This window comes from Dicentrarchus labrax, unplaced genomic scaffold (assembly GCF_905237075.1).
Source record: "Dicentrarchus labrax unplaced genomic scaffold, dlabrax2021, whole genome shotgun sequence".
Taxonomy (NCBI): domain Eukaryota; kingdom Metazoa; phylum Chordata; class Actinopteri; family Moronidae; genus Dicentrarchus; species Dicentrarchus labrax.
Genome location: NW_026136706.1, coordinates 17,100,497 through 17,125,664, shown reverse-complemented (window position 1 = coordinate 17,125,664; position 25,168 = coordinate 17,100,497). Strand labels below are relative to the sequence as shown.

General features: G+C 38.8%; 2 protein-coding genes across 3 annotated transcripts in view; one reads left to right on the top strand and one right to left on the bottom strand.

Annotated features, from left to right (window-relative positions):
• Positions 1–5,650, bottom strand: part of frmpd4 (FERM and PDZ domain containing 4) — a 39,749-nt gene extending 34,099 nt beyond the window's left edge. The window contains exon 1 of the mRNA XM_051404965.1: positions 5,510–5,650. The gene's annotated coding sequence lies outside the window, so the exon portion shown is untranslated. The remainder of the gene's footprint in view (positions 1–5,509) is intronic.
• On the top strand, positions 2,722–23,411 carry LOC127366156 (rho GTPase-activating protein 6). 2 transcript variants are annotated; one of them, XM_051404970.1, is made up of 13 exons: positions 2,722–3,018; positions 14,371–14,530; positions 15,136–15,207; positions 16,030–16,292; positions 16,465–16,660; positions 16,837–16,892; positions 16,998–17,148; positions 17,268–17,416; positions 18,662–18,841; positions 19,575–19,672; positions 19,815–20,074; positions 20,861–20,935; positions 21,018–23,411. In XM_051404970.1, exons 1-13 carry the CDS (start codon positions 2,872–2,874, stop codon positions 21,581–21,583), a joined length of 2,373 nt encoding a protein of 790 aa, XP_051260930.1. In that variant the 5' UTR covers positions 2,722–2,871; the 3' UTR covers positions 21,584–23,411. The 2 variants fall into 2 exon arrangements, with proteins under 2 accessions (XP_051260930.1, XP_051260931.1); XM_051404971.1 differs by lacking the exon at positions 2,722–3,018 and adding an exon at positions 10,347–10,650.
• The last annotated feature ends 1,757 nt before the right edge of the window (positions 23,412–25,168 follow it).

Below are 25,168 nucleotides of genomic sequence, written 5' to 3'. Positions count from 1 at the left end.
TGGCTAAACTGAGTTAGGCTATTAATGCACTGTTCCGTCATTCACATTTTTTCCATCCATATTTTCAGGAATTTACCTACAGTAAAATCTAACCAAATATGATGCCTGTAGTAAAAACTACCTTTGCGAAGCTTATACTGTTCAGCCATTGTTGTGTTGATTTCACTCTAATTTTAAGGGGCACATTTGCAGCATTGTTGTATTAGATTACTTTATATTGTGCAGGTACTTTTAATTGTTTTAATGTTATTTTATCCACAAAATCATATTTAACAACACTGAAAACCAGCATCTCAAACATGCATTGAATCAGTGCATCTGTCAAAGAAATACAAAGTGAACACAAGTTAAGATAATATAAGCCTCATAAAAGGTAGAATTTGCTGACATTGTACTGGATTGCATTGGATTGTACATTTCATTGTAATAGAAGATATCCACAGGGACCCTGAAAGCAGGTTCTCTGTGTGGTAATTGGTTTGTGGCAATAAGATTAATTGTAATTTTGTTTGGGAATATGGGACCATCATATACACCATGAAGCACAACATAAGGCCACAGTTCTGCTATATTACCTGATTTTAAGGCCCTGTCTTGAAGAGTCCAAATCTTCTATTTTATGATACATATAGCTCCATGGCGCTGCATATTACTAATTTAATTTGTGTGTTAATCAAATTACCACACAGCAAACCTGGGGCTGTATTATTATTATTGCATTGAAATATTGCAAACAGTGCACATGGCAGGGGTTGAATGGGAGGTTAAAAGAAGCCCAGCAACAAATGTTTGCCCCCAGGCCCCCAAGCAGCTTAATCTGGTCATGGAAACAACCAAAGTAAATTCTCCAAATCAGCCATTAGTACAACACATCCTTCCTTGACTCCCTAAGAAGCAATGCGGGTATACTACCACCATCTAGTGGCTAGTTGTCTTATGGTTGTTTTTTTTTCACAGAGGGAGGATACTTTTTCTCAGCTCATGCCGCTGACTCATACAATCATCAGCCTGTCAACTACACACAAAAATAGTCAGTGTTTCCCATTTAATGTCGTTCAGAAATAACCAATAAGTCCCAAAGTACAACCGCTCATATATATTACACCTAATGTGGCCAGTCCCCAGAGGGTGAAAGAAGAAAGATTTAGAAACGATTTATTAGGTCTTTTAAAAAATATTTTCACCTGAGGGCACTGCTGTAGACAAATGTTGTGGTCATCATATTCTCTCACAGCCTCACAGAGAGAAGTCTTTACAGCAGAGCCTGGTTAGCCTTCATCTAATAATCTAATGGCACTGGAGAGCTGGCCTAATAAATCACTAAGAAAAACGATCTCCCACATATATCCCCAGAAACCTGTATGGTTCCAGTGAGACAGCCATCTTAAGTTAACAGCATCCCTGCCAGCAGGCTGCACATTATACTCCTCCTCATTATATTCATATTGTATAACTCTGTGCTGTGCTGTGCCTATTGAAAAGCTGTTCAGCCAATCAAAACAGCAATCATCATCTACAGTGAGAAATGTGAATTACATTTCTAAAACACACCACATACATAACCTGTGTGGGCCAAATGGTTACTGTAGCATCCTTTACAAGGTTAGTGGATGTAAGCTCCCAAATCCACTGAGAAATGACATAATGGGACGTCTGATGAGAATCTGCGAGGAGTCTTGCTCCAAACCTCGCCACCACCAAATAAGTGGATCAAACGCAAAGCCGCCTCCTTATCACCACTTCCCCTGTCTGTTTGGTGGACTCTGGTATCTGATGAATCCTTATCGTGCCCATACAGTGCTGGTTCACATGTCATGTTATCACACAGGTCCCTTCCCCAGGGCTCCCACAGGAAGAGTCCATTCCCAGGGCACTACATGCCAAGTATCTCAACTGCCTTATGGTGAGGGAAAAAATGCAGTGTGGTCAAGAGAGGACTGTGGAAATTGAAAAAGGTCTGTCCAATGTTTCTGTCATCATGAGGGTCTCAAGACTGAACATAAGTGAGAGCCAAATTAGATATTTAATAGTTTTAGCTGAAGTTTGTTTGATGTTAAACCGTCCCAGTTACGCTAAAACTGATAATGTCATACTGTATAATCAGATAACAAAAAGCAGCAGTATTATACAGTATGCCCGGTGTCCTAGAAGCAATATGCTTCTTTCCCACATTATTAACTCTTAAGTTTGTGTATTAAATTATTTAACTACAGTGACCGGGATATACTGTAACTAACTGTCGGTCAAGTTTTGTTTTGTATAAAATTGATTGATTGTTGTTTTTGAGTGGCTATATTCAATAAATACATAAATAAATAAATAAATACTACAACTGTAAAATATTCTATTTATTCTACTGGATCATTTTTTACAGCATTCCTATGTTTTTTGTTTTTAAGTGCATGAGTCATATTTGAAAGCTTAGTTATCATTGTTTGTACACTGGCTGGTGTGCATACTAATTCATCTTTTTAATGTAACAGCAGGACCAACTTAAACAGGAGCACACTGTGCCACACACCCACGCATAAATAAAGATTTATTTATTTTTTGCCCCAGAGCCTCGGTGCATGCTTAATTGTTTGTTTTGCTGTTTTGGGGGCAATTAACATCCATTTTGTCGTTATTTCTAATCGTTATTAAAAGGATGAGAGGAGGAAGTACTGAGTCAGAGTATGTGGGAGGGGGGGGTGGGGGTGACCAGGGACTCCAGGCGCGTATTTCATAATGCTGAGCATGGTGACGCGCTGGGGACCCAGTGAGACGGTGCCGCTCCATCGTGCAGTTTGGTCCTGTGTGGCAGGGATATGAATTTGTTTCACACATTTTATTTATTTTTTTAAATCACGCGTCGACCAGCTGTAAGGAGATATGTCCGCTCAAGGATTGTTGAGCACTGTTTTTTCATGCTCGCTAAGCCCCAAAACTATTTCCAAGCGGAGACTGAGGCAGACCAGGAGTTTGGACACGGCGTTGATGCGACATTATGGTACCGAAGCTGAGGAGACGTCGTATAAGGTCAGTGACCTGATCGGTGCGAGTGATTGTACCTGTTGTCTGGATTTATCGATCTGCCCACCTGATGTTTGGTATGGAGATATTAGTTCAGGCTGCAAGCAGTGATGATTATAGCGTTAAGTGATTACTTTGGTTAGTTTTTTTATTTTATTTTGAAAGTGCATTCAAGTAGTTCTTACAGGAGTTAAAGCTCAAGAGCGAACAGGACTTGAGCGCACAAATAATGTAACCAAATTCCGGAAGTGGCTAGAATTCCCTAAAGGATGAAGTCAAATACAGGATTGTCGGTATGTTCCTTTGATCTTAAACTAGCACGTTTTAAAACTTTCTCCCTGTACATTTTTGTACATTATTACTTTAGTATTATTTTATTTTCTGAAATGGAAAAGGAACTCAAAGGAGAATATTTCTCTCTCTCTCTCTCTCTCTCTCTCTCTCTCTCTCTCTCTCTCTCTCTCTCTCTATTGCAACATCACTAAGTCTATGACAAATAGGACAAGCAAACTATTTTGTCTGATGCACTATAGTTTTGTAGCTGCGTCACTGGACACCACAAATGATTCATTCTTCATGAAATGATGTCAGCAGAAGTCCTTGCTTGCACCAACTTGCTGTGTGAGGTGTGACTTAACTTTGTCATATTTGTCTCAACTTCAAAAAAAAGGTCATTTTCTCACACGATATAATTATTGTATCCCAAATGATCAAATGTGTGCACAGTGAATCTGTACATGGCCCTTGAAACAGGACCTTTTCTCTTACATAACTCCTAGCCTGAAAACCAAATATTTCATGGTCATTACACCTTGGTAACAGTTTCTTTTTTTCCCTCAACTCAGTTCCCATTCGAAGTGAGGCTTTAACTTGCCTTTTGTTCTTTAGAAAGCAAAGAAACTCTGGACTTGGAAGTGAGGAAAGCAGTTTTCTGGATTTACTGATGTATTTATTCATTATTAGCCCCAGAGATTAATGTATTACCACCACACCATGTAAAACAGCAGTAGCAGTGCAATAAATGCACAGTTAACAGCACTGACATTTGTGTTATTGCATTATTAGGATCTGGACACAAGGAAAAAGATAACTGTCCATGGTTTTCATCTTCATGAGGAGGTACCTTACTATGTCATGTAATTAGAAAAAAGTAGAGGGACAATATATAAAGACACTCTATTACAATGGCCATTTGCATCTGTTCTTTTGTTAGAGATAAATCTATTTTAAATTTACAGTATTTAATAGTGTCACATTCATAATTTGAACCAATCTGTACTGCCGTGTTTAAGCTGGTCCTCATGGTAACACTGTTTGTTTAGTATAATGGAAATGTATTGCAAACATGACATTATAATAGGCTTGTAATGAATGCCAGGTATCTGGTCTCTCTTACAGTCATCAACAATAACCCAGGTCCTACAGCCAGAGCTCTTAGAAATGTAATCACAGTAAATCTGAATGAAGCTGATTAATATTGGAGACAGCTCTGTGTCAGAGAGGATATTTAATGTGATTTATGACTTTGGGGAGTGCTTGCATGCTGCCAACACCATTATGCTCAGAGAGCTGCACTACAGCCTAGTTTTTTGCCAAGCACTGTAAAGTTGGAAAATGTTACCTCCACTGTGGATAACAACCTCAGACACATTGTGAGAATGTTGTTATAGATATTCTCATTAATCACTGATGATATTTCACTAATACAAGCTCCTTGGGGTATTTTTATACAGTAGAGTTCTACTACTGTATTTCTAATGCTTCAGCATACCATTGACAACAACTCCAGCCAGTTAAGCTAAACTCTGAGGTGTGAGGTCCTTCCTGGAGACTCACATGACCGTGCTGTCGGATTAAACTGACAGTAAGTGCCTTACTATATGCAAACCTCCTGTCCGTAATGAAAGTCACATTTTCTGGGTGGGCGAATATCTAACCAGCACTTCATTCAGGGACAGTAGTATCTAAGATACTGTTGCAACAACATTAATGAAGTCAGGCTGAAAATGTTTCTCCCTTTGCACAAAACACTGCTGCGCCTCCACCCAATAACAGCCCCAGCTCTACAAGACTCTCCTTTTATGAGATGTACTGTATGTCTTGTAACTCAGGCAGTCCAGGCCTCTTGTAAAAATAAAAAGTTACTGTATTTAGTTTCTTGAATGCCATCCAGTATATATTTATTGTATTTAACAAAGAGTGAACCACATGGGTAACCATAGGTTTTATAATCAATGGAAATCCATAATTGCAATGTGTTTGGTCATATCCTAATTAAGGTCTGCTGTCTAGAGTAGGGTACGCTCTGCTATAAGTCTGTGATGCATATGATCCAAATGATCAGCAAGAGGTCATTTATTGGAGCATGATCCTGGCATAAAAAAACATTGTTTCCGTTGTTTAAAATAGAGTCAGAATGGTATTTTTGATATATGCTTTATATGACCTTGCATTTTCCATAGGTTGAATATCACTGCTCTGTTAGAGGTGTACTTACTCAGGGTCTCGGTAGGCTGTGCTGAGATGGAAAGCAGAGACATCTGGTTTACATGAAGAAAGCCTCAACTTTTATTTCTCACAGTACAGCAGCATGGCCTGATCCTTGGCTACAGTCCCTCAGGCACATATTTCTTCCCACGGGAGACTGTCCGTCCATTTGCATGGCATGGAACTAAACCTGCTGGATTTTGAAACTTCAGCACCATAGCACCCAGTTTGTGTCTGATAAGAGAGAAAATAAACAGTGAGTTAGATGTAAGCATAGGTGGTAAGACATTGTTTCACATCAATTCAATCAAATCTCACTTTCAAATACCTTTGTATGGTTACATAACAGCCATATATGATCAGCCTTTTGTGAGTCAAAGGGTATTCCTCAGCCTCAATAGATTGGTGCAGATTCTAGCCGATACTGGGTGTTTGCAGGGTACGCCCTGGACAGGTCGCCAGTTAATCACAGGGACAGTGCAACATGCCTCCAAATAACATAAATATGTTCATTGTGGTGTGTGTGAGATTTTGCATTCTTTTGGATAAGGGAGGACAATAGACTTTTTTTTTTTTACAGTAGCCATTTTGAGATGAAATAGTAGGGTCACAGGTGTCACCAATGACACTAATTAAGGTTCTGTTCCATTTAGTGTAGCAGAGCCTTTGCAGTGAGCCAACATGCATTACCAGCAGCAACCCTGTCTTAAGGAACAGAACCTTAATTAGTATCATCGGTAACAGCTGTGATTACCCTACTATTTAATGTCTAAATGGTTGCTGTGAAAAAGGTCTATTACAGAAACATACATATGAGCTTCAGACTACAGCAGCATTAACAATATATGTACATTAAAGTTCATTTTAGGTATTTCTCTTGCAACCTGCAATACCCTTTGTCTGTATTTATCTCCTTTATACATCTGCACGGCATACTGCACTATAGAACTGCTCTTAAAGTGTTCTGGATGCCTTTGAATATATCGTGACAGTAGGTATGACTGCCACACTGTAAGTCAATTACTGTAGATTCCTTCTCTGATCCACCACATAAGTTCCTAGCATCTGTTACAGTCATTTTAAGGATTCATTTAAATTGATTTCATTTGAGGCTGTTATTGGACTACCTTCTGGATATTAAGACCTTGTGAGATGTTGAAAAATATTGCCTTTTGGTTAAATCCTTTATGTAAAAAAAAAAAAAAAATCATTCAGTGTCTTTCTTTTTCTACATTCTGTTTTAATAGTGTTCACATGAAATCTTGTCTGTGGAAGATTTTGAAATGACCCCAGGCAGTGTCTGATGTAATCTTCATTTATTTGATACAATGCATAAGCCTTAAGAGAAATAACTTTGTAAGACACTCTAAACAGCCAGATCAGATATGCAACTATGAAATATATCTCCATTCTTCTCTTGGGGAGCTAGTAAATTGCAGAAGTTTACAAAGCCTTTAGAGGGAGCCATTCATCATTCTGTTGTAGTACTGAAGTGGCCAATGAGGACATTAATCACTGGGACCAAGATGAAGGGGAGACAGTAGTGTCCAAAGATGTGTGCACTCATGTAAGTTTTATAAAATGTACACGACTATCCTGTTATGGTAAATAACACTGCAGTTTTAACTAGGTAAACAACATAGCATGTTTCCTCAATGTCCAGTTTTGTTGTTTGCTAAAGCAGCACTGGCTTTTGACCACATATTTTAAATGCCACTTTAATCTTATTCTCATTCCCTTTATGTCATATATGATGAAGGAAGCTGATTTCTTTCTCTGGGCATCAAAATCACTCTTAATCTATGCAGGGGTTTGTTGATTTTGTTTATTCATTATTGAAATGTAGCTTTAAATACTGTTTTAAGCAAAGCTGCCAGCTTAATTCTGAAATGGCTACACATTGAATTTCAAACTGAAAAACCATGATGCCTCATAAAAAACATCTGATACATTGGTCGAATAATTGGATGATAGGATGAAAGTTTGAGCGTACTGTGCTGTTTAGATGGAATGCAATCTGCATTCCTCTGAGCACCGTGGAGGAGAGACAGCCTGAAGGAGAAAGAGCTTGGAGGAAACTGGGAAAAAAAACATCTCTTTCTTATGAAGCCACTTGAATCTCAAAAAACTTCCACTTTGTTAAATGCAAGAAATATATTTTAATTGAAATCCAGCTTCTTTTCAGAAAATGTTTTGATTAGCAGTGAAATGTAGCAACGTTCCCTCTTTTACTATTCCACTCTCAATTAACAAAAAGCAACAACAGTGGTGAAAGGAGGGCTCCAATTATAGTTTATAAAGCAAGACACTAACACAAATATCTTTTGAGTGACTCACCAAAATGTACTCTTTGTCACTGTGCTTTCACTACCACAGAAAGTACTGGAAACTATTTATCATGAGACACTAAACCTTTCAATTGAAATCAAATCAAGTGAACCTATGTATGCCATAGGGAAATCTTTCAAAGGAATAATTGATTTCCAAAAAAATGTAGACATGTAGATTGATTGCGGTTTTGACTACTTTTGTGAAGCAATAAGTTAAAGGGACCCTCACACTGTACCTGAACAAAAGTGGAGAACTGATATTGGTATAATTGTAATCGACAGAATAGATATTTAATCCATCTGCAGGCTGTTCTGCTCACAATATGATATACGGTAATATGACAATATGATATTAGGAACCAGGCAGCACCTGCCCCAGCTGGCTGCTATGCAATGAGGTTCTCATTTGCTCTTGATATTTATTAAAACTAATGTAATAACCTAAAACTTGGGACTTAAATGTTTCACAGAGAGCAGGACACAGAGATCATCTGCTATCTGTGTTTAAATGTCCAAGATATGATGCCATTATTACTAACATTGGGCTATAGGTGAAGTTCTATAACTGTTTTAAGACCTAATTGTTGAGTTTCATTGTTTTCAACTTTTACTAAAGATACTGCGCAGCCTAAAGAGCTCTCAAAGTGAATTAGGATTTCTCCACCCAGCATCACGTTCAAAATGGTTTGTTTCCGTTGGACATGCTGCTTCCTGTTTATCATCACCCAGCATTACATTAACAACCTCATTCCAGCACTCCAGGAGGCAAAAGCCATGCCAGAACAGAAGAGAAATGTCCGACCAGAATTGTTAAGTTGTCTTTAGTCTCACCTCACACATGACTTCATAATTTAGTGGGAGAAGATCAGGGTATTTTATATAGGCAACGAGTGTGTCAAAAACATCATCCAGAGGGAGGCAACTTGTGAACGGGTGACTGCCAAGTGACATATCTTACTGCTGTCATTGCTGTCTGATTATTAAAGATATTACAAGATTTTAACGAGACTTATTCTCAGGACTGTGTGGGTGGTAGTGTGCTCACTTACTGTCATCTGTCAATGCAGCCATGACAGCATGCACAATGCCAGGACAGTGAAACTGAAGCAGCTAAATTGAATTAAGCCACCATTAATTTTAAATCTATTAGAAATGACCAAAAAGCACAATAGGCATTTTGAAAAGCACTGATGTAAATACTAAAATTACTTGACTTACTGGGACACTTGACTGTAACAGAGACAGTTATTATTATTAATAACACCTGTGCCTTTGTTATAATGAAAAATCAAAATGTCTGCTCTGGAAACGGCCTATTTCCTCTAATCAACCCAAGTCAAATATAATATATATATATATATCTATAATGTTTGGATCTTGACTGGATCGTTTAAGAGTGGATTGGATGGATGATAACCATATGTGAGTCAATATTAGGTTTTTCACATTAACGTAAATATTTTTGACGTGCATTATTACAATACACTTGGCATTGCTCTCTGGTGAATTAACTAGACTATGTAATGTTACCAAATGAACTCAAACATATGTTTGACAGCTCTTTACTATCAATTCCTGTTACTCATAGGCCCATATATGTATGTGTATATATATATATATATATATATATCTATGCAGATAGATACTGATATATCTGCAAAAACTACCACCAATATATCAGCCAGGCGTTTTCAGTCATTTTAACTCTACAAGCTGTGCTGCCAAGACTGCTGAATCATATAGATATAAAAAAAATTCTAATTAATATCTACCAGACAGATACATACTTCATAGGACATCCATAAAAAGTTACCTGAGTAAAAATTATTTTAAGGTTTAACATTAGCTATCAGCTGTTATATCACTGAACCAGTTCAGGCAAATTACACTAACCAAAAAATTATATATTTTATCATTTACCTCGTTTATAGCAATGCAGTTAGTTATTGTTTTACCTGGTTCTGACATATGTCTCTGATATTCCTGCCACCACCCAATATAGCTGAGGATTAACCTGCCCTGTCTAACTAATTATAAGTCTACTAAGAATCTAGCCAGCTAACTTAGTTAACTTTAAAGCCCCCAGGTGCATTTGTCTTGATAATTACAATCACAAGCTCTGTTGTGTTGTTAGCTAGGTAAACAATTACACTCAACAGTAATAGATTAAACATCTTAAATATGTTCCTTTTTTATTTGAGTTTGTTTATTTGTTTGTTTTGCTGTTAGTTATAGTAATTCGCCCCTTTTTGTTTTCATCTCCAGAGCAACGGTGGCTGAGGCTCATGGGTATTGTAGTATTTACAGCAATCCGCCCATCAAACTCAACTAGCCCAAAATGTTGTTGTTTTTTTGAGTAAAATTGGTTTAGCTATGCTTTAAAATACTACACAATATCAGTAATTAAACCCTCTGTCATTCCCAAGCGATAAACAGATGTTTGTCTGACTGAACCCTGTGTGTGTAACCTAACCTACAGGTAGGGGTCTCCTTCTCTTTCCCTCCTCAGATGGGTTTCTTCTGTTCACTTGACCTCACGCGGAGAGCACTGACCCCTCCCAATCCATTTATCACTGTTATTCATGGGGATTGCGTCTCTCGCCGTGATGTAAATCACTCGCTGAACTTGATGCACTTTTACGTGCACGTTGTCGAAGACCTGGATCCAGGCTTCAGCTGCGAGCATGTGGACTAGTATTATGTACGTGGGGCGTTCCTACCGGAGTCAAATGGCGTCGGTTTGAGGGGTGACTTCTCGTCCGTGGCGACCCGAGTTTTTATAATGGGGAACCCCCTCCTCGAGCGACGCATCACCTATCTCGTGAGTAGCTGCTGTTAGTGGTTTGTCTCGGTAACTTTGGCAAGTAGTGTCAACAACTAATGTATGTAAATAGTTAATACAAGCGTTAGGAATAGTTACAGATAGACAGAAACTCCATGCTATCCAGAATTATCCAGATTAAAACATCCTAAAAGCTGTGGAAGAATCAATATATTCACGTTATTACACTAACTGAGCCCCTCCTTACGTACAGTGTGTGTCATCAGCTCTTGGTCATTATTAGTAGCTTATTATTAATCCAATCCTCCAACGACTTTGTGTAAATAGTGACTTTACCTTCATAGCAAAGGAAAAATAAACAGCTGATACCATTGCTTTTCAAACAGCATGCCTTTATCTATTTTAAGAATGACAGGATATGAATAGTTGACTTTTGGTGTTAGTGCTGGTCCTTCCCAAGTTTTAAAGGATGCCACAATGTTATTTTGGTTTTTGTCAACATTGCATGCATACTGGCTACATACATGCAAATAAATGGCTCTGATCAACTGCTGTTTTTACACAACTAATGCAAAATATCTCTCCTCTAAAAATAATAATAATAAAGTGTTGGGACTCTTGTGAAAAACTTTTCCCACAATGCCCCATTGAAAGGCTTCCTGAGCACCGAGGAATATTCATCACCTCGCTGGATCCATTTCAAGTGTGGTCGATCGGTGTAATCTGAGTTCTCAATCTTGCTATTTTGTATGAACTGCCTTGCACGTTTCCTCTCATTGTATCACGGGGAGTTTTAACAAAAGCTTTGCGTTTCAGCAAGACTTTGAATTAAAGTTAGGCAGTGCACAGCCAAAGAAAGTGCTTGTTTGTGTGTATTCACTGAAACAGTTGATGCAATTCAATAGGTATGCTTGCTTCATTCCTGGCTTTGTTGTATAAACAGTATAAAAATAGGGGAATAAAAACAAAAAAGGAACTTTTTATAGTCTAATCATTGTAACAAAATAGACAAAACTGTTTTTTTTATTAGCATGTAGTTCAAATGTCAAAAGAGAGAAGAAGACAAAGCCTTAAAGCACTGTTAGGCTTCTTTCTGTTCTGTCAGATGGCTCATAATATCATGGAAAGGCAGGCGGTCCAAATTTGGTATTTTAATTTTAAGATTAAGAGAAGTACTGGCTTCATCAGTGACCGCTTAAATCATGAGCTCAGCTAAGAAAAAGAAACTTCATCCAACTTTGACAATGACTGCTTCTGTAACAACTGGGAGCAGCTGTTAGGATCTGACATTCTTCCACTGAGATACATCTGAAAACCATGAGACAGTCTCATGTTAGAAAAAGGCACCCACAAGTCAAAAAATATTATTATTTAAAATGATTATAGAAGAATAGATATTATATACAGAAGTGTTGGCTTTTTTATTCACATATTCATCTAATACTAATTCTAATATGACGAAATAGTGGATATTTGAGTTGCAATACTCCACCCAGGTGATTTTGCACTTCATGTCTGGACATGATACACTCAAACCTACCATTATGAAATTGTTAAAAGGGGTGTTGCATCAAAATGCTATACACAATTCTTGGAATTGCTAGTAATTTTCTACGATTTGAGGATGTCACTTCAGTGACTGAGAGAAACTGTGGGAACCCAGCTGCCCCTCAAATCAGCCAGGGAGAAGGTTTCCTCTCCCATATAATCACACAAGAGGAATGTCTGAACAGAATGAGTAGATTACAGCAAACATGACTGTATTTTGCCGTTGTACTTTTGTGTCACGACCATCTCTTGCCACGTTTAAATGATGTAACTGAGGCAAAAACAAAACAGAAAAAACACATAAAGGAATAGTCTAAACCCATAGTGTGTTTTTAAATGACTATATGGTGAAAAACACTGAGAGACCAGGGGCCTGTGTCAAGAAGTGAGTACAACTTAAAGGTCCAGTGTGAAACATTTAGGAGGATCTATTGGCAGAAATTGAACATAATATTCATATAGGTATGTTTTCATTAGCATATAATTACTGTTCAATGAGAGTGTCAGCATTGTCTGTCAGGAATGAGGGAATCTTAGCACCATTAAAATGCAGCTGTAATCTGCATGCATTTAGTGTGGTAAACTGTTTATCACTCTGTTTACAGGGTTTTGATCTAATCCTCTGTTAAACATGCTGTTAGCTGTGCAGAATAGGTAACCATGGTGATAAAAGTGAGCCAGCTTTATGATATAGGAGAACCCAAGTAAAAACCAAAGCTATCTGACCAACCCACTGATCTCGCTTTGTGGTACGGGCTCCAGGTCTTCAGCTGAGAGGATTTTGTTTGTAAAAGTAATTTTTTAAGCAGAAATTCTTCCTAGGATTTGCTGCTTTCTTTTGTCTTACACCATGTGAGTAATTAAGTATCTAAAGGTTTAAGGTGCTTTGGGAATTTTTTTTTTTCTGACATTTTGAATGAATGATTAATCTATCATTTAATAAAATAATTGGCACATCAATCGATAATGAAGAACATAATTGATGCTGTATATTGTGTGCTCAGTAAAATATTACATGTGGTAATGTGCTGCTTGTTTTATCCGAACAATAATCCAATAATTTATTTTTTGTGCTTTATGCATTAAGTTTTAGTGCAGTTAAGGCATTATTCACTTGCTAACAGTACTGATAGTAGACATGAGGTCCTGATCCAATGCTCATTATTTTCCACTCGGTTCCCAAAGACAAACTGGACACATGATAGTGACGGCTGCCTTTGTGCGGGCAAAAGAAAATAATCACATCACGTCCTCTGTCCATATTTATACTGTACTTTGTCATACTGTATGTGTACCAGAAAACAGTATGCTACTGTAGCACAGTCCTAATTCTCATTTAATGGGAGTGAGCCACTTAAGTGTAAGCCTTATCCTGATAATGAGTTACTAAGCTTCTTTGGAACATGGCTCATATGATTGGCTTGACTGTACTGGATCAAAGCACTGTAATCTCCAGCATGTAGATGCTCAAAGGTTGAGGATTTCAGATCAGATTATTTGCCTCCCTCGTCATTAGTGAGGTACTAAAACTTCAGAATGGCTCATCTCTGGCACTGTTTGCTAATGAAGTATTATTTAGGGAAAGTTTTTTATTTATATTGACGATAGCTTATTCAAAAATCAGTGGACTATGTACCTAAATTATATGCAGCGGCATGCACTTTACTGAGTGGAGCGCGGATATAATTAAAACGAGGTATTTCACAGTTAAGAGCTTCTGTTAATGTGTGATTGCATTATTTATAAGCACATTTTTGCTACTTGTAAAATAGGACAATCTACATAATCAGGTCTCTCGCTGCTTTCTCCGTTGAGAGAACGCGCCCAATAAAAAAATCCCTTACTGAAAGTATTGCTAATGTCAACAACTCTCAATTCTCGCTACTTAAATCAGAAAAACACATTTGTGTTAGATTACATGGAAAGTACACTCCAGTGCTGCATTCTGACGTCAAGTACATAATACCATTTAGACATATCTGAAAGCAAACTGTCTTTACAGTGTTAGCTTTCAGTCTTTGTCATGGAAAACAGCAAATGATTAATGTTAATGTTTAAGTTGGCAAGTGAAGCAAAGGTGTCTGTCAGTCATGCTCAGAGTTGGTAGAGGCTGCGATTGGTCATGAACTTAGAAAGTGACGGCAACTAATGATAGATATAGATGTATCTGACGTCTTTTGTGAATACGTGTGTGTGTGTGTGTGTCCTCAGGGTGACTTCACCTGGAACAGCGTGTCAGGACGTAGCGTTGGCCTGAAGCCCGTCCCCCTGCAAAGCCTCTCAGAGTTGGAGAGGGTTCGTCTGAAGGACGTGGCCTTTAGGCGATTGCTTCGGGATCGCGACCTGGGCTGCCCCATCACCATCCCTAAATGTATTAAAACACACACACACACACACACACACACACACACACACACACACACACACACACACACACACACACACACACACACACACACACACACACACACACACACAAAATAGTCCCCTTCCTTATTCAGCAAGTTGCTACTCTGTCCCAGGCAAAAGCTTGTCACAGCATGTCTTCTGAACACATACAGAGCAGCAAAATGGCAACGTTTAAAATGCATATATTTTTTTAACGTAGCAAATATGCCCAATGTATATATCACAATAATGGCAAGGTGTATATCATGATAAAGTAATTGTTCTCTAAATTTACCATCATATCGCACAACTCTACATAGTTTTTATTTTTTGTGTCCTTACTGCTTAATTGATTTCATGGTGCGAGGTTGTCTACTATAATTATACTGTAACAGGCTGTTTTATTTGCAATTTTAAACAAAAAATATATAATATTATGAATACTTAAATAGTTTTATTCCATTTATTTTGTAGTCTTTTGTAATCTTGTTGTCGATTATATACTTTGAGAATGCCATATGTGGTAGAGCCCAGGAGCATATCGACAAGTGTTCTTTATTTAACCGTGACACCTCTGCCTCTTTTCAGATGGCCACAAGCACAAAAAGTCACTTAGGCTGAAGTTGGATTCATTATCTAAAGAGAAGAGCAAAGACAAAGGTAATGTGGGATGCGATGCACATACTCCTAACTGTAAGGGGAATCTAAGTGCTTCTCTGGCGAATTGTCTTCAGATAAGAATTTCTAGCATACTCAGTGAAATTGTTATTTTTTCCATCCCAGTGAAGATAAACAGAATTCTTTTTTAGGTCTGTGGGAGAGCCACTGAGCCCTGTCAGACATTTATTCCCCTCTAGTTTCTAGTGTAGTCAGCCTCAGACACTTGAAAAGATACTCTTTGATCCTTTTGGCTGAAGCTGTATGGACTCACCGAAGCAGACATTTTCTGCCGTGTATACCAGCGGAGCTCTGAGTGATCAGAATCTACAGTGCACTAAAGAAGTCTCTGAGGAAGCTGTGATCTTCAACTGCCGCGCCCGCTGTAACAATCTGGCAGGAAAGTGATGTTCTCTGTCAGACAGGCAGTCGAGGGAAATAACAAAAACAATCTTAAGTGGTAGCTCATTCATTACAGCCTATCCTCCGGCATGGCCGGCCCCCTCTTTCCTCTTTTCCACTTTTGTTTACAAAGGCACTTCAGAAACTATGCGCTCCCTGACTGTGAATATTGAGTTAGCACTGCAGAGCACTGTTCTTGGCATTTCTCCTGTCATATTTATTTAGAGCAGCATTTATTTAAAAGAATATAAAGAATGAATGCAAACACAGTTTAGACACTTTGTGCAGAAAATACAAGATCCAGAGGGTAAACTATATAATATGAATGATCACATATTAAAAGTGATTCAACATCTCCAAGTTGACTTGGGGCCAACAAGATGCACTTTAAGCCTCTCTGTCTTGCCCTTTTCTCTCACACAGAGACTATGCCCCAGGCCTTTGGCATACCACTGTCGCAGGTCATATCCAACGACCGCATACACAAGCAGCGACACGATCCCCCGCGGGAGGGGCACAGTGACCCCACTGAATTGATGCTATCCTTCCTCCACCTGACCTCCAGCTTTAAAAGGACCAACAAGGAGCTCTCCAGCAGCAACTCATCCCTTAGCTCCACTTCTGAGACCCCTAATGAATCACCTCTGCCCAGCACAGTGGATGCAGCCCCACGGACACGCAGGAGGGTAGGCTTCTCTGACAATAAACCTTTTGTAATCTGTCTGATTACACTTGCACACTAGATTTCTCTGGGAATTTGTGACCTTTTTCTGGATGTTCACGCAGTGGGTGGGTGGTGCAGCCACATTTTATGACTCACAGCACTCACTGGACAGTTGTCACCCATCTGCTTGACAGGGCGGAGTATCTGTGGATTGCATCACTGACCTTGATGATAACCAGTCTCGGCTCTTGGAGGCCCTCCAGCTGTCTCTGCCAGTAGAGGCAGCTGGCAACAGGAAGAAGCGCCACGACAAAAAGCTCAGCCTTAACCCTATTTACAGACAGGTGCCCAGGGTTGTGGATCTCTGCTGCCAGCACCTGGAAAAACACGGTAAACATTATCAATGTAGTGTACAGTATAGAAATGTCCAGCATAGCTCTGTGGAAATCTATGATTCTGTAACAAATGCAGTTTGGGTGTAACCTTGTCACTTATGCAATCTGAATGTCTGTGAGGCTGATTATTAGCAACAATATTGGCACTAAAAGAGCATAATATTTGCTTAGGCCTGCAGACAGTTGGAATTTTCCGTGTCGGGAGTTCCAAGAAGAGAGTACGACAGGTACGCTTTCAAATGGTTAGCTTTAACACACCTTCATTGAATGAACTGCATCAACTATGAGCAGCATTTTTTTTGCTTATATAATTGTCACAATATTTCATCCAGCTCCGCGAGGAGTTTGACCAGGGTTGGGAGGTACATTTGGATGAGGAGCACAGTGTCCATGATGTGGCTGCACTGCTGAAAGAGTTCCTCAGAGACATGCCTGACCCACTGCTGACAAAGGAACTTTACACAGCCTTCATCAACACAATGTGTGAGGAGCACACACATGTACACACAAGCAAAGAAATAACAACAAATCACCATGCTTGGGTAAAACATTCACGTGTGTGGTGTTTTTAACTGATGTCAGTTTCACTTTTTTCCCCGCAGTGCTGGATTGTTCAGACCAACAGAGCGCCATCCAGCTCCTGATATTTTTGCTTCCTCCCTGCAACAGTGACACGCTGCAGCGCCTCCTCTGCTTGTTGTCCACAGTGGCTGCACATGCTGAAGACAGCATGGACAATCAGGGACACGAGGTAAAGAAACCGTAAACACCCTGTTTTTTGTGGCTTGAGATTAAACCTTTGTGGATGTATGTCACACATTTTTTACAATTCTTGATTACACCAACAGGTACAAAGGAATATGTTAGGGGACTATCGCAGAATAATGCTGTTTAACATAAATAAACTGGTTACAAGTTCAATGTGATTGTGATGAATCCCAACACCCCTCAGAGGGCAGTAAGACAGATGTTTGTTACATCTGCAGCCTCTAATTTGGAGAAAGTGCTGTGCCAAAGCGCAGCGCATTATGCACGATGACCCATTGTGGGCATCTTGATTAAATGATGCACAACCAACGCTAACCACCCTGCTGCACAGTAACCACACCAACGCTATGCTCCTACATTCATCATACAGTTTGGTCATAATTTATTTCCCCAGTCTATTTGTTGTAAACGATGAGAAGTGTGAGTAATTTGTGACATAGTGGGGAACAGTTTATCTCAACATTTACATATTTGTGCTGAAAGCTACAGTATTTTTGTCCCACTCCATGAATCCAGTGTCAATCAACTGTGTGTCCCTCAGCACAGTGATTTAAGTATGTGGTTTAAAGATGTGAGATTAGTAATGTGATTGTTTGAAAATATAATGATGAATTATCTCACACAGTTAAGTGTCTTGTGAACATAACTTGAGTCTTTGGCGATTTTGCAGTTTAATATGGCTCCAAAATCCTTTTTTCTGTAAAGATCTTTTTTTTTACAAATTATGTGTGCTTTTTAAGAACTGATCTTCGCAGTGGAGATTAATTGGTTCCCACGTTTATTCTTGGCCTCAGTCCTAGAGCATACATACTGTAACAGAGCAAAAGAGGTCTCTTTGAAGAAAAGAAGGGAGGGCCAGCCTTATTGATGGTGGCAGGGCTATGTTAGGTGCACATTCCCAACATTTCCTGGGTGCCAAGGAGGGTCTGCCTACAGCAACAGACTCTAAATACAATAATTACTCTATGAGTGTAGAGTTTTCATTCCTTTGTGTAAGCACATGGGTAGAAGAAAAGAAAATGTAGGGTAATTTGTTAACTTCTGTGTAAATAATTTGATCTAGAAAACATTTCTTGTAATTGCATTGTATAATTTAAGAACTACTACTGGTATTCTACCATGTAGTGGTTATGCTTGGATGCTTACATTACTGTAGCTGAAAACCTACCCTACACCCTACTAAATATCCACTGAAAGTATGAATATATTCTGTCTTCTTTTTGTATAGATCACAGGAAACAAGATGACGTCGCTCAATTTAGCTACCATCTTTGGACCCAACCTCTTACACAAACAAAAAAACTCAGACAAAGAGTTTGCAGTCCAAAGTTTTGCCCGTGCAGAGGAGAGCACATCCATCATCAGCGTGGTCCAAAGGATGATCAATACATACGATACACTCTTTATGGTAAGCCATCCTTACTGCCAACCAAAAGCCTTTTACAGTTAAAGACTCCGTTTAATCAAACAATCTCAAGGTCTTAGTCAGTTTTTACCTTGGCAAAAAAAGTGTTTATGGAGCCACCTAATAAAATGTAAACATTAGCTTTGAAGCTTTTGAGAAGGACTGCGCTTTTATGGTCACTTAGAAAACAAAGTAGAATCAGTCCGTGCTATTTGTTTTTCTCTCCTGAACCATGTGAAATTAAGTTTAGTGAATACTCCTTTTAGTGCATGACAAATGATAAGCCTCACTGCAGAGGTTAATAAGTGTCATCCCACCCTCTGTTTTGGTTATAGACAATGGTTGGGCGAAAAAGTAATACATTATGTTTTCTGCTTTTAACCAGAAACTTAAGTGCAGATGCACTTAATTTGAGTATCTGAAAATTATCTGTTACGGAAGCCAGAGGGGAAATAAAAAAAGCCCATCAGACATTTGTTCTGCATCATTAGTTCTGCTTTTCTAAACTGCTGTTAATTATTTTCACCTTATAGCATACAAGTGACATGCTGTCTCTGTTGCATATTGCATCATAGACACTAAATACTGTGTAGAAAAGAAATTCACAGAATGTGGTAAATGTTTTTTAAAAAAAGATCATATATTTGTATGCAGTACAGAGACATACAACTAATCAATGTGGAGAAGTGTGTCATTGTTTGGTTCAGTTCAAGTGTGATTCTTAATTTTCTTTCAGGTTCCTGCTGACCTGCAGAATGAGGTGCTGATTAGTTTGCTAGAGACAGATCCTGATGTTGTGGATTACTTACTGCGGAGGAAGGCTTCTCAGTACTCGTGAGTTTCCTCCTTTTGTCTCATAGTGTGCGTGTGTGTTTTGTCCTTCTGCCCAAACCTCCAGATGAAGAATACATTGTCTCATGATTACCCCCTGGTGATATTTATTGTATATATTAATTGCAATTTATCATTTCAACAGAGAGCCAGGCCTTCTGAGAGCAGAGGAGGCCTTTCTGACTGAGAGGTGCTTATCCAATGATTCCATCAAAGCATCTAGTGGAGAGGTGTCTCCCTATGACAACAACTCCCCTGTTCTGTCAGATCCACTGCTGTTTAAATACCCAGCGGGCAGCAGTCCACTCTCAGACAGGATCCCCGGACTTTCTGGACAGTATAAACTCAGTGGCCGTTCTAAAGATGGATCTAGCAGCACCTCTCCTACACTTTCTACAGACAAAGGTGATCTAAATTCATTGCAACATGTACATACTTCTGTCTTATGAAGTATAGTTTAAAGGAACATTTTGACATTTTTGGAAATGTGCTTATTTACTTTCTTGCTAACATTTAGATGAGAAGATTAATGCCACTCTCTCGTCTGTACGGTAAGTATGTTGGTGTTGCAGGTGGTTCGCTTAGTTTAGTGTAAACACTAGTAAAAAAGAGGAAACCGTTAGCTTGACTCTGTAGCAAGGTAGCATACAGAAAATGTTAATGCATGTGTGTTATAAACATTTGTATGTACATACACCACAGGCATTTACTAGCTGTTTCAGTTGGCTTGCTAGCCGTAGCTTCTTATTTACTGCACATACATGAGAGTGGTATTGATCTTCTCATCTAAATCTCGAATAGGCAAATTTCCCATTAGTTGAACTATTTCTTACAAAACTTTTGAAAGTGCACTGCTGGGTATATATCATTTTATGAAAGATCAAATACTTATTATTAACCTCCAAAAAGAGCAGCTCTCGGTGCCTCTGTGGTTGATTTTTGTTAAAATGACATGGTTTTCACATTTTACTTGTACCAAAGTAGTAGTAATTTATCTTAGAATATGGTCACAAAAACCTTAGTATTATGGTTAAGCTTTTTAAAACATATGAAAGAGACCTGAAGCCAATGTCTAGCCAAGGGTATGGGAAGAGAAGCTTTCGTAAAAATTGTGTGGGACTTATTTTCTATTGATAAAATGATGAATTCAACCAAAGGAAGTAATCCTCTTTATGCTTTTGTTCCTGTTAGAGGCCACAACTGATAATTTCTGGGACACCTGGCATGAACTGCTCAGCAAGGATTTTAGTGGCCATCATATCACTGGTAATAATCCTCTGTACATGTTGCTGCAGATGGTCTTGAGAGATGTAATGAATGCTGGATGTTAATGAATGGTTTCTCCCAGGCTCCCTAGGAGACGTGTCGGAATGTGAGTCGTATGGATCATCAGAAGGGCTGAGCAGTCACCAAGGTAACAACAAGCTTCCCGTCAGACCAACACAAACCTCATTGGGCGTGCTGGAAACCAGGCCACACCTCCCGGTGACTCGCAGCAACAGTGGTCCTCTTGACCAGAGAGGACAGATACAACCGCAATCACCATTACATCAGGGACTGAGTGGCCAATTGGGAGCCATCAGCTCGGACAACTTAGCAGAAAGGACAGGACACCCCGCATGTCCATTATTTAAGGTCAGGACGCATAGTCTGTCTCCCCTTCAGTACTCTGGACAGCTGAGGGAGACCCATATTTCTCACTCCACACCCTCCCTCTTCACGTATCAGCCTGACCCCCAAACCCCACAGCAGTCCCAGCAAAGCCCGGCCCCCCAGACTGTAAATACTTCAGATGCTGCTGGGCCTGGACAAGAAAGGGGCCCCGGCGCACCAGACTGGCAGACAGAGAGGTGGCATATATGGCAGATACTGTCGAAAGATAACGCGGACGCCCTGCCTGAAACTTTAGTGTGATGCCCTCTTTGTGCATGTTGAACTATACTGATAACTTTAAGAGAAATTGGTCATTTGCTGGTCACATTATCGTCTGACTTTGCTGTACTGGTTAGTATTTCTCATTGATAGACTGATTGAACTTCACACCAACATGTGTTTTTGTTATTTTGCAGGAGTGTTAAACTGTATATACTGTATAATAATATTTGTTTCATATGTACACATGATATAAAACAATTGTTTTATGTGATTTTATACGTTTCTTTGGTAGTTTATTTTAATGTTTTGTTGTAATCGCTTAGATTATTTGCAACACAACCATCAAAACACTTGTATTTACACTTGAATGTCATAAATAGACTTGAATGATATTAATGCTTAAATTTGAAGCCATGAATGTTTTTCATTGCTGGGTGTAAAAATATAAACCCAGTTTATGTTGTTTATATTGGTTTAAATTTGTAGTATCTTGATATGTACGAGGGCTGAGGCTGTAACATTGACCTTTGTTACAATTACAATGTACTTGTGGAAATGCTGAAGACTATGTCCATATTACCACATCTCTTTGTTGCTAGATTTTAGTGAACTGTCGGTCACATGTCAGCACTAATTTTTTGCTTATACACACCCCAACATTTTGTGTTTGAGATATATTTTATTTGTAAATGTACTTAGTACTTTGCAATTTGATGAGAAACAATTGCCCATGCTTTTTCTAGTTTCCCTTCTCAATAAACTGACTGTGAGTTTAATTGAGAAAAATGACAAAAGAAATCTCAGCCTGTCCTGTCTGATACATTTTTACATTTACAAATTCTATGGAAACCAAATCGCACTGTTTTCTTTCATTGATGGCCTCAGTGTCTGAATGTGAGAATTTGAATATTAGTATTATTCTCTCACTCCAAACTGTAGACAAATTGTAAGTGTATGAAAATGAATTTGAATTAGTTTTGTGGTGTGACATGAGACAAACTAAGTTAAAAACCTAAGAAAAGTAAGATAAGCTAGTGTGCAGTGACATAGGTCAGAACATGCAGTTATTTTCTGCTCAGCATGTTTTGGAATTCAGTAAAACCCGTAATCATATCCATGGGTCCCGTGTGGTATGTGGCACTTGCCAAACCTTACGCAATCTCATGGTATTTTTACTCTTTTAAAGTGGCTGCAGCTTATAAATTAAAATATGTTACCACCACTGTAGAAAATTAATGTAGAAGTCAGTGGGGTGCATATTGAACTCCTATGAGGAGCCATGTTTTCTATCTAACTTCCCCCCTTTTTCCCAAGGAGTTCATTCAGGAATCAGCAGTGAAACAATTGCCTGAACTGGCCACAAGAGGGAAGCATGAGACCAGGAAATTATTTTCTGTTTCCTTGCCGCATCTAATCCTTGTGCATTGTGGGTATACAGTGGGTTTTAACGACTCATTACACAGCTATTACTTAAGTTTAAATCTTATTAGACTCTTCCCACCATGGTAGGGATGGTGGTGATTTCATGTGTTCAACAGTAATCTCCCTTTATGTGAATGAAAAAAAAGAGATCGGAGCTGAGACAATAACAGTAACAATTATCACTAAATAAACTCTCAAAGTACTGCAATTGCAAGACGTAATCACAAGAAGTATGCAACTCTGCAGGAAATAGCTACCATTGAAATCTGGTACAGATTACAGATGGTTCATAAAACTCTGGGAAAGCATTTGAGCATATGACAGTACGATTTGTTGCCTTAAAGTATTGAAAATGATTGAAATCATTGAAATTATGTAATTTTGCATTATAAATTTGTGTTTTAAAAAACAATAAAACAATAAACTTCCGCACATTGGCAATAAACTCTGACCTTGTTAAGCAAACTCAGGGGCTTTCCTCAACACAAAGATTTGTGGTTTAACTTAGGCCAAATTTTTCTCCACAGCTGTGTGAGCTGAGCTGTATTTGGCCACCACACCATCTCATTCTGACGAGACCAAAGAGACAGAACAGGATGTCTGGATGTGTTTTACACAGAACCACTGCAGTTTTCCAGTGCTTTTGTATCTGCGCTGCAAATGTAGCAGCCTGCCTTAAGACTATCCCATTCAATGTCCTAACCACTAACAGGCCAAGCTTTGAAAAAAAAAAAGAAGATGCCTGGAGATGATTTTTTTTCTTCATTTGTGACCTGCCTCCCGAAAGCGAACAATCAAGATCAGATATTTAATTTCACATCTTATCTTTGCAGCACTGATGGATGTAAGCTGATCCTTTGGCAGAGAGCTGCAACTGTTCCCATCAGGGGGTCCATCCTGTCCGCTCACTGGCATCAGGAGCAGCTGCAGGGAGGACAGAGGAAGGTCACAACCGAAATGAGGCTGAATGTCCAGAAACAAGAGAACCCTGGCCCTGGTGCTTCAAGGTCGAGATTGATATACAAATCTCTCCGGAGGGAAAGTAGAGCTCGATGGAGCTCATTAAGGTGTTGGAAATCAAATGCTACGTAGCCTCAGACCATTTTCCTTCATTTTTTGTTACCGACTCTGGACTACTTAATATGCTGCTGACTGCTTGTCAATAACTTGCCATACATCTTAAGTGATTTACTCCCAGAGTTTACTGTTGTTTTTTTGTATATAATTTCATAAGAAAATCTGACCTTTAAGACAAATATAATTCTTGCCACCAGTCACTGTTGCATCAATGTTAAATTAATGTGCTGTATTCAAATATTTAAAAGTTGAGACAAGAAGCTATTTTGTGCTGATTTATGATTCCACTTGTCCTCTATTGTGTCTACAAAATGTCTTTCCGAAGCCTTTGGTACAGAGAGACTGTATACAGCAATAACAGTATATGGCAACAATGAATGAACACAATGCCCATCATTTCACTGATGGAAAAATGTGCATAATACAACAGTCAGCAGACTATTAATGAATGAACGCAAGAGTGACACAGGGCCCAAATGTCAGTATCAGCAACTTATATAAGTCATGGTCATGACTGGGTAATAAAGTTAATTTCAAGAAAAAAAGGATTAACAGTTATTGTATTAAGCCTCTCAACTTAGTCCAGTTCAACACTTTATGAACAAAATCTGAAATTTTAGATACCAAGTGTTTCACTGATAAGAGAAATAAGCTATTTGGTGCAATTTGGATTCTGACCCACCCCTCCCCCCTCTTCTCTGGAGATAGTGTTTGAAGTTGTGCTTTCTAGTTAGATCACTTTAATTTTTAATTTATTTTGAGGCTTTCCAAATCAATTTATTTATATCTGTTAGGAGATTATCAGTCCAGTATACTAGAAACATTTTCTTCTCTCTCCTGTTTTTACAATCTCAGCTGAAGCAGTACCAGGGCTGTGTTTATGCAGCCCACAAAATCTCATTTCATTCACCCCATCTGCTCTGCCTCATGCTCCAGTTGGAATAAATTCGATAAATATTTCTCATTTTGAAACAAGGCCCACGTTGTAACCCGAAAAAAACGGTAGAAAACATGTTGAATTTGCCCGTTTTGATGCCTGCGTTCAAATGATCAGTGTACACGTAGGCTATGAAATACGCTATGTTAGTGGGTGCACATGTGGTTGTGCTGTCTCTAATACAACAT